Source organism: Dryobates pubescens, chromosome 19 (assembly GCF_014839835.1).
Source record: "Dryobates pubescens isolate bDryPub1 chromosome 19, bDryPub1.pri, whole genome shotgun sequence".
Lineage (NCBI taxonomy): Eukaryota > Metazoa > Chordata > Aves > Piciformes > Picidae > Dryobates > Dryobates pubescens.
The window spans coordinates 13,971,907-13,981,678 of NC_071630.1; the positions used below are offsets into that span (position 1 = coordinate 13,971,907).

The window sequence follows — 9,772 nt, forward strand, 5'->3', positions numbered from 1 at the left end:
ATGTTTTTGCTGTGAGTGTGCCAAAGCCCTGGAGCAGACTGCCCAGAGAGGTTGTGGAGTCTCCTTCTCTGGAGAGATTCCAAACCTGCCTGGACATTGTGATCCTGGGCAACACACTGTGGGTGACTCTGCTTTAGCCAATCTATCCAGGGCTAAGGCTTGACACTTTTGACAACAGTGGTGGTGTATTTGAGCGATCCTAGAGAAGTCTGGACCCTTTGGATCACCTGAATCCATCCTCTCCCTTCCCAGTCTCTGGGGAAGGACTGTGTTTCCCGGACACTTCCTTCTCCAGAGATGGATTTGACACTGCTCAGATTCTTCAGGATGCAAATTCTTCTCCTGTGGCACTGCAGGCACTATCCCAGATCCTTTGTCCAAGGTTCCCAGCCCCAGGACACCTCTTTGGCCTTGAGGGACAGACCAGTGCCTGTGTGCCAGCTCCATGCCTCTCCCAGCACAGCTCTGGGACTGGCCCAGTTAATGCTCATGTGTTAATGGAGCTGAAACAGGCTTTTATGTTCTTTCCATCATGGAAATGGGAAGCTCATGATGACAGGAGATTTAATTGTGTGACCTTTCACAGTGGCCGCTGTCCTTTCTGTTCTGCCAGGACCATCTGCCCACCTCACAGGTCCAGAAGGTGCCAGGGTCCACTCTTGCCCCATCAGCCCTCAGAATGTTGTCCCCCTACACTGTGTTCCCTTGGGACATCATTTTCCTGGAGACTCCAGCTGTTCATCCCAACCCCTTCAGCTGCTTCTGCTGCTCCTGGTCATGTCCAAGCCACGCTGCTGCACCCAGACCTGCCATATCCTGCCCCACATGTGGCACACCAGTAGCTATCACGGGCTGAGGCCAAGCTGTGGGCACCCTGGAACTTGCAGGGAGCAGGAGCCATAAGCATGTCCTTTGTGGAGAGCTGTCACCCAGTAGTGACTTGCTTCCAGCACCCTGCACTTATCCTGGGTGCTACATCCTACACTGATCACATGCCCTGCACCTTGGAGACACCCACATCCTGCACCCAGCACCCCGGAACACCTGCATCCAGCACTCTTGCATTCATCCTGGGTTCTGTGTCCTGCACCCATCACGTGCCTGGCACCCATCATCCTGGGGACAGCAGCACCCAGTGTCCTGGAGGCACCTGCACCGTACACCCAGCCGTGAACCCAGCATTCATCCTGGGCACTGTATCCTGTGTCCCGCTATGTGTCCTGCACCCCACACCTTGCACTCATCCTGGGCACTGAATCCTGCATCCGTTCCGAGCCGAGCTGCGTCCTGCCGTGCCATGCCACACCGTGCCGAGCCGAGACATACTGTACCGTTGTGTGCCATGCCAAGCCGAGCCGGGCCGGGCCAAGCTGCATCGTGACTCATTTACTGCGCTGTTCCCTTCCGAGCTGTGCCACATCGTACCGCACCGCCCCGTACCTTACCATGCAGAGCTGTTCTGTGCCATACCGCACCGCACTGTCTGCTCCCATGCCGTGGAGTCCCGTACCGCACTGCCCCGTACCATACCAAGCCATACCGTCCCGAATCCAACCAAGTGCGGTTACCATGCCGTGACATACAGCACTGCACTGTCCCGTCATGTACGGCATCGTACCGAGCTGTGCCGACTCGCACCATACCGAACCGAGCCGTGCCGTACCTCATACCAATCCAAGCCTTGTCGTCCTGCATCATACCGAACCTATCCGTCCCGCACCGTATCATCCAAACGTTCCCAATCCCCGCCGTACCCCCTGGGCACCGCCTCCTCTTCCCCCTCCCGTTTCTCTGCCCCGGCGGCCGGCTGCGGCGTCGGCGGCACAAGGCGGGGCCGTCCGGCGGTGGAGGCGGTCCCATGGCGAGTACCCTCCCCTGCCGTGTTCCCTCCCTCCCTAGCTGCCGTGCCGTGCCGGTGGCGGTGCCGGTGCCGGTGTCTCGGCGGCGGGGATGGGGCGATGGCGCGGGCGGCGCCGCGGGAGCTGTCCCTGGAGGAGGTGCTGAAGTGCTACGAGCAGCCGCTGAACGAGGAGCAGGCCTGGGCGCTCTGTTTCCAGAGCTGCCGAGCCGCCGCCGCCGCCGCCGCCCCCGCCGCCGCACCGCTCCGCACCGCCGACATTCGCCTCCGAGGAGACGGCACCGTCCGCCTGCCCCCGCCGCCGCCGCCGCCGCCCGGTAAGTGAGCGCCGCGCCGCGCCACGGGGTGGTGATGGCAACGATCAGCAAGCGAGGTGCAGCGGGGCGGGGGGAGGGGGAGCAACGGGAGAGGATTGATAGTAATGGGAATTACCGGGAGTTACCGACACCAGGATCTACCGGCACTGGGACCTACGGGCAGCAGGGTTTACCGGCTCTGGGACCTACGGGCAGCAGGGTTTACCGGCACTAGGACCTACTGGCACCGGAGGTTACCGGTACTGGGAATTACTGGGATCTACAGGCACCAGAACCTACTGCCACCAGGGTTTACCGGTACCGGGATTTACCAGGACCTACCGGCACCGGGGCTTACCGGTACTGGAAATTACTGGGACCTACTGGCGCCGGGACCTACCGGGACTTACCGGCTCCGGGAACCACAGCAACATACCGGGGCTTACAGACACAGAGACTTGCCGCCACTGGGAATTACCAGCAGCGGGGCTTACCGGCGCCGGGGCTTATCCTCACCAGGACTTATCGGCGGGGCTTACCGACACCGGGGCTTATTGGCACGGGGATCTACTGGCAATGGGGTTTTCTAGCACCGGGAATTGCCGGCACCGGGAGTTACCGACACCAGGGCTTGCCGATACCGGCAGGGAGTGCTGCACCGCGCCGTTCGCCCGAGGAGCGCCGTGGGGACCGGGGATATCGCAGCGGGGGAGGGGGCCCCACACCGGCAGCGGGGGATGGGCAGGAGAAGCGGCACGGGCAAGGGCAATGGAGAGGGCAGGCACTGGCGTCGCGGGTACCTGTAGCAGGGGACTACTGCGGCACTGGGGGGGCACCGGCTGCGGCACCAGAGTCCGGGAGAGCCGGTACAGCCGAGAATGAGCGCCGACCCCAAGCCACGGCGCTGCCAAGGGGAACTAGCACCAGCACTGGCGCAGCCGAGACTGCAGTTACTGGCACTGGGACGGTGACTCGGGGTTGCAGGACTGGTGTGGCATCAGAACCACAAGGTGCCCGTGGGCCAGGACCCATTATGGAGCTGCAGGACACGGACCAAGTCCATCAGGGCAGGCACGATGCATGGCAAAGACAGGTGGACAGACACAGGGACAGGTGCCCAAACACACCTATTTACCCAGATACTGTCCTCAACCCAGTGTGTCCCCACAGGACCCCATCCCCAGCTCAGTGTGTCCCCATAGGACCCCAGCCCAGTGTCCCCCCAGGACCTGGTACCCAGCCCAGTGTGTTCCCATAGGACCCTGTCTCCAGCCCAGTGCATCGCAGTTGGGACCCCATCCCCAACTCACAGTGTCTTCCAGAACCCCATTCCCAGCCCAGTGTGACCCCCAGGACCCTGTCCCTAGCCCAGTGGCATCATCACTGTGGCCCAGTACCACCCTTGACCTTTGGCCCCACGGCCGTGCCCTCTCTGCAGGCAGTTGGTGCTGCCGGGCAGGGCCCTGGCAGCTACCTGCTGTTCCAAAGCTGGGCCAGCTGCCAGCAGTGATGGCTCTGAGCACCCTGTGCCTAATGACAGAGCGTGGCACACGGCGTCACCTGCCTCGCCCTGTGTGCCTGGGGATAATGGCACGTGGTCAGTGCTTGGCACTGGTCAATGCTGCAGTGTCACTGTGTGTCCTCACTGCCTCACTGCCAGTGCCCGATGGGGACCAGGGCATGAGGGGTAGCTCCATGCCCAGGGTAGTGCCACATGCCAGCAATGGCTGGGCAGTGTAGTCACACAAGCTCCACTGGTTTAGAATGGCACCACACCCTTCTCTGAGCAGCCATGGCCACTGTGCCAGAGCCAGTGCCACTGTGCCACCTTGTGCTCCCATGTCCCTTTCATGCCAGCCGGAGCTATCTCCCCAGGGATGGATTTGGGCTCTTTGTTGTGAAGCCCAAAGCTGGAATGGCTCTGGTGCCTCCCAGCACCACTGCAGATGTTGACACCAGCCTGGCACACGGCTTGGCAGTTCTACTTAGGCTGGATACTGGACTGTTTGAGCTGGCAACCACTCAAATTCTACATCCCATAGGAACTGTCTCGTGGAGGGAACTACTGGCACTGACCATGCTCAGCATACCAACCTGGTGACCACTGTGTTTGCTGTGCCATGCTTGTGTATGACACTACAACAGGGACAGATATCTGCTGCTCACACTGCCCTTCCCAGCACAATCTTGCCTTGTTTCCATATGGCTGGCACACAGTTGGCACACAGCTAGCACATGGCTGGCACATCCTGGCAGCTGCTGCATGGATTGGCTAAGTGGAGAGCTAATGGCCAATGCTCCCTCAGGATGGGCAGCAGCTCTGCAGCATTGTCAGGAAAGTGGATCCAAATGCCCCTGAGGACACTGCAAATGCCACTCCTACTGCTCAGCTCATGGCCATCCTACTGCCAAGGGTCTGAGCTGCCCACAAGCATGTGCTGGGCATGTGTGTGTCTGGGCACAGTGCTGGGGATGTGTCATGCCATCTCTAACAGGGAAAGCAGCATCATTTACTTGGCCCAGAGCATCACCAGTGCCCACACTGCCAGTGCCTGTGCTGCTGGCGCCCATGCTGCCACTGCTCTCACTGACAGTGCCCACGCTGCTGATGCCTGTGCTGCTGGTGCCCACATTTCCTGTGCCCACACTGGCAGTGGCTATGGTGTTGGTGCCCACACCACTGTGCCTACACTGCCTATGTTCATGTTGCTAGATGCTCGGTTGCTGGTACCTGCGTTGCTGGTGTCCATGCTGCTGGTACCTATGGTGTTGCTACCCACACTGCCAGTGCCTAGATAGTACCCGCACTTCTAGTGCCTGTGCTGCCAGTGCCCCCACTGCTGGTGCCCAGCCAGTGCCTACACCACTGGTGTCTCTGCTGCTGGCACCCACATCATTGGTGCCCAGATGTTGCTCATGCTGCTGGTGCTCACACTGTTGGGGTTCACTGGGACCAGGTAAGGATGAGTGTCCTAGCTTAGGGTAGGAGTTGCTGGTGATGTGACCTGCTCAGGGTGGCACCACTGGGTGCCTCAAAGCCAGAACTGGGGGGGTTCAGCACACATGAGGTGTCAGTCAGGAGGTGACACCAAGGGTGATGCCCAGTGTGGGGCCACAGGTGCCAGTAGTGACTCTGCCCTTCTCCCCCCAGATCTGCCCCTGCTGCTGACACCCTCCGCTGAAGCCCAGGTATGTGGGGGCTGGATGTCTGCCTAGTCCCACTGCCATTTGCTGGTGATATGACTCCTCTGCTGTTGCACCCTGGCACAGGGGTCCCCTGGGTGGGCACTGCTTCCTGCCTTCCTCACTCTGCGATGGTGGTGATGGTGTTCTTGGGTACAGCAAGGGGATAAGACCCAACACAAAGTGCATGGGGGGCAGCTGGTGCCAGCTGGGCATGCTAAGGGGATTCCCCCAGCACCAGGGTCTTGCCAGGACCCAGCTGATGCCACCTTCCCACAGATGGTACAGTCACTGGGCTTTGCCATCTACCGGGCACTGGACTGGGGGCTGGATGAGAATGAGGAGCGGGAGCTGAGCCCACGGCTGGAGCAGCTCATCGACCTGATGACCAACAGCGACTCAGAGGACAGTGGCTGCGGCACGGCTGACGAAGGCTATGGTGGGCAGGAGGAGGAGGAGGAGGCGGGGGAGGGGCCGCCACGTGCCGTCCGCACCTTTGGGCAGGCCATGAGGTGCTGTGCCGCCCGCCTGGCCGACCCTGCCGAGGCACAGGCACACTACCAGGCTGTCTGCCGGGCGCTCTTCGCTGAGACCGTCGAGCTCAAGGCCTTCCTTGCCAAGATCCGGGATGCCAAGGAGGTAAGTGTGGATGCCACTGACACAGCTGGCACTGCTGCCCAGCTGAGGTGACAGGCACAAAACCCTGGGGCAAGCACGGTGCTCCTGCTCACACCAACCAGAGATGCCAGCACTGGTCTCTGACCTCTGCCAGGATGCTGTGCCATGGTATTAGGCTGCTGCCAGCAATAGTGCCAGCTTGTAGTGGGAACAGGGGTGCTTTGAGGGTACATGTCCAGCCCCAGCTGCACCCTTGGTGTCACCAAGCGCCGAAGTGTGTTGACGGTGTCCTGTGCCATGGCAGATGCTGGAGAAGCTGAAGGAGGATGAGGAGGCAGAGGAGCGACGGGCAGCAGCAGAACTGGGCAGCCTGCGCAACACTGACTGGGTACGGTGGCACAGCCAGGCACGGGGCCCATGCCAGGGCTGTGCCAGAGGTGTGACACTGTCTGTTGTCGCCCTGCCAGGCCCGGCTGTGGGTGCAGCTGATGCGGGAGCTGCGGCACGGTGTGAAGCTCAAGAAGGTGCAGGAGAAGCAGTTCAACCCCCTGCCCACTGAGTACCAGCTCACCCCCTTCGAGATGCTCATGCAGGACATCCGTGCCCGCAACTACAAACTCCGCAAGGTCATGGTGAGCGTGCCCAGGCTGCCCCCATCATGCACCCCCACCATGGTGCCCTGCTACCCGCCAGCCATAGCACTGATGCCACCCACAGCCCCTCTGCCCTCTTCCAGGTGGATGGAGACATCCCACCCCGGGTGAAGAAAGATGCCCATGAACTCATCCTTGACTTCATCCGCTCCCGGCCACCGCTAAAGCAGGTGGGTGCTGGCCCCAGGACACCTCCATCGCATGGTGCTGCCTAGCACCTGGATGGGCACCCCAAGGGTGCTCACCCTCAAGCTGTGGCCACCATTTGAGATCCCCTCTGTGCATCCCACAGGCATCAGAGAGGCGGCTGCGGCCCCTTCCCCAGAAGCAGAGAACACTCCACGAGAAGATCCTAGAGGAGATCAGGCAGGAGAGGAAGCTTCGACCTGTAGAGAAGTCCTACTGTGGCCAGAAAGGTACCAACATCCCCTTCCTGGTGCGCCTGGCACCATGAGGGGGTCCCTGTTGTGCCAGGACTGAGCCCTGTCACTGTCTACAGGCTACAGCTCCCTGCCCTGCATCCCACATGCCTGCTCAGACCGCCTGGCCTCCAGCTCCTGCCTTGAGCTCTCCCGGTGTGCAGCCAGCACCATGCCAGCACGCCCACGTCCCCGTGTCCTGCTCAAGGCACCCACGCTGGCTGAGATGGAGGAGATGAACGTCTCTGAGGTGAGAGAGGGGACCTGGTGGGGGGGAAGGGTGGGAGTTAGAGGGACACGGGAGGTGCTGGAGGTCCCCAGAGTGACATGGTACCTGTGGGTTGCAGGAGGAGGACTCACCAGGCACAGAGGTGCCACTGAAGCGGGATCGTTCCTTCTCGGAGCAGGACCTGGCACAGCTGCAGAGCCAGCTGGGGGGCGGCCAGGTTGCACCGCCAGAGCCAGAGCCACTGCAGCCCGAGCTCAGACCCCGCTCAGGTACCCACCAAACCCTGTGCCACCCCCATTCTCCCATCCCCAAGGTATCTGCACTGTACGCTGTGGCAGGGCTGGCACTGGGCAGCATGGCCTTGGCACATCCTCTTTGTCTTTTCCTGCAGGCTCTGTCCCTGCTAGCTGCCATCCACGGCCAGATAGCTCAGCACCACCCCGGGCTGCCCTTTGTGCTGTGGAGGAAAGACCAGAGGAGGGATCCAGTACTGCCCCTGGTAGCAGCTCCAAGCATCTCTGGCTGGTGAGTGCTGGTGTTGGAGGTGAAGACGCCAAGGCTGGGAACACCATGACCATGGGCACACGGCAGCCTGGCATGAGGACACAATGTGACTGCGGTGTCCTTGTGGCCTCTCAGTGCACTCCCTCTACAGGGGAAGAGTGGCTTGAGGCAGCTCATACCATGTGCCCGTGCCAAGAGGTTCTTACTGTGTCAGGGATACTTTGACCATGCTGGGAAGTTCTGTCTGTGCCAGGAACACTGCCCATACCAGGATGCTCTGCCCAAACTGGGAGGCTCTGCCTGTGTAAGGGACACTCTGCCTGTGCCAGGGATGCCCTGCCCATGCCAGGAGGTTCTGCCTGTGTTGGAAATGTTTTACCCATGCTGGGAGATTCTGCCTGTGCCAGGGACACTATGCTTGTGCCAGGGATACTCTGCCCTGGCTGGGGACACTCCGCAGCACATGTTGTGCCCATGCTGGCAGCTTCTTCCCCTGGCCCAGGGACACACCAGGCTGTGCCTTGTGCTACAGCCCGGTGGCAACACAGGCTGATGACCTTCCTTGCCAGCAGGAGTTCAGCCACCCCGTGGAGAGTCTGGCCCTCACCGTGGAGGAGATGATGAATGTGCGCAGGGTGCTGGTCAAGGCCGAGATGGAGAAGTTTCAGCAGAGCAAGGAGCTCTACAGCAGCCTGAGGAAGGGCAAGGTGGGACCTGGGACCTAAGGGACCCAGTGCCACCCACCTTGCCCCCTGGATCTCATCTTGTTCTGCCCATAGGTCTGCTGCTGCTGCAGGGCTAAGTTCCCCCTCTTCTCCTGGCCTGCAGCGTGCCTCTTCTGCAAGCGGTGAGCGCCGTGCCATGCTGTGCCCTGGGGCTGGGAGGGTGGCAGAAGGGTGGCCCTGCTCACTGGCCTCTCTCTGTGTCCCCAGGTCTGTCTGCAGCTCCTGCAGCCTGAAGGTAAGGGACTAGCTCTGGCTGGTGTCACTGTGGCCCTGTCCTGTCCTTATATCATCAATGTCCCATCCTCATCCCTGTTGCATCCTCATCCTTGTCCCTGGTTTTCCCTATCTCATCTTTGTCCCATACCCATCCTTGTCCCTGTCCTGCACCATCCTTGTCCCATCCTTGTTCCTGTCCCATCTCTGTCCCTGTTCCTGCCTCACCTCTGTTCCTGTTCCATCCATTTCTACCCTGTCCTTGTCCCATCCCCGTCCCTTCCCCATGCCTGTCCCTGTTCCTGCCCCATCCCTGTGCTTACCCCTTGCCTGGCCCTGTCTCATTCTTGTCCCTGTCCTGCCCTGATACCCACCCACCCGGCAGATGAAGATGCCTTCCAAGAAGCTGGCTCACATCCCTGTCTATGCTCTGGGCTTCGAGAGCCTCCCGGGCTCACTGCTGGCCAAAGCCCTGCCACTGCGGAGGAGAGAGACCTTCCAGTAAGTCCCACAGCCCTGAGCCTTCTTCCCCACTCCTCCTCCTCATCCTCGGGGGGCTGACGGGGTGTCTTGTGTCAGCAGCTCGCTGCAGAGCACCTCCTGGCGCCGGGTGGAGGAGGAGTTCCCCCACATCTACGCACAGGGCTCCGTCCTCCGCGACGTCTGCAGCGACTGTGCCGGCTTCGTCACCGACGTCATCTGCTCCAGCCGCCGCAGCGTGGCTGTGCTCAACGCCGCGCCGCGCCGCGCCGCCAAGGCTCGCTCCCTCTACGGCGACTGCTGGCACAAGTGAAGGGGCCCCCGATGTACATACATATACATAGGATGTATACATACAGCCTCTATATTTATATACCTGACTGACGGACCAGGGGAGGTGAGGACGGGTGGCATGGCAGGACACCCGCTGTCCCCTCCTGGGGGGATGGATCTTGCTGCGGGGTACCTGCAGTCACCAGCCTTTGCCTCCCAGCCCTGCTTTGTGCCAAGCCCTGACAGGTGCTGGCCACGGTGGGGGCTGGCACGGCTGCTCTGTATGCCCCCACCCCAGTTAATAAAACTGCTGGGATGCCC

General features: G+C 61.1%; 1 protein-coding gene across 2 annotated transcripts; it reads left to right on the top strand.

Annotated features, from left to right (window-relative positions):
- The first annotated feature begins 1,888 nt into the window (after nt 1-1,888).
- On the top strand, nt 1,889-9,770 carry SPIRE2 (spire type actin nucleation factor 2). 2 transcript variants are annotated; one of them, XM_054169857.1, is made up of 15 exons: nt 1,889-2,175; nt 5,306-5,343; nt 5,617-5,976; nt 6,260-6,343; nt 6,423-6,587; nt 6,692-6,778; nt 6,901-7,024; nt 7,108-7,277; nt 7,375-7,525; nt 7,648-7,781; nt 8,333-8,467; nt 8,540-8,607; nt 8,693-8,720; nt 9,084-9,199; nt 9,278-9,770. In XM_054169857.1, exons 1-15 carry the CDS (start codon nt 1,959-1,961, stop codon nt 9,489-9,491), a joined length of 2,091 nt encoding a protein of 696 aa, XP_054025832.1. In that variant the 5' UTR covers nt 1,889-1,958; the 3' UTR covers nt 9,492-9,770. The 2 variants fall into 2 exon arrangements, with proteins under 2 accessions (XP_054025832.1, XP_054025833.1); XM_054169858.1 differs by having other exon boundaries at nt 9,281-9,770.
- Nucleotides 9,771-9,772: the final 2 nt, after the last annotated feature.

Coding starts and splice junctions, on each gene's coding strand:
- SPIRE2 (XM_054169857.1), top strand. CDS start 1,959: ATGGCGCGGGCGGCGCCGCGGGAGCTGTCCCTGGAGGAGGTGCTGAAG. Junction 2,176..5,305: donor GCCGCCGCCGCCGCCGCCCG/GTAAGTGAGCGC, acceptor TTCTCCCCCCAG/ATCTGCCCCTGCTGCTGACA. Junction 7,025..7,107: donor GTCCTACTGTGGCCAGAAAG/GTACCAACATCC, acceptor CACTGTCTACAG/GCTACAGCTCCCTGCCCTGC.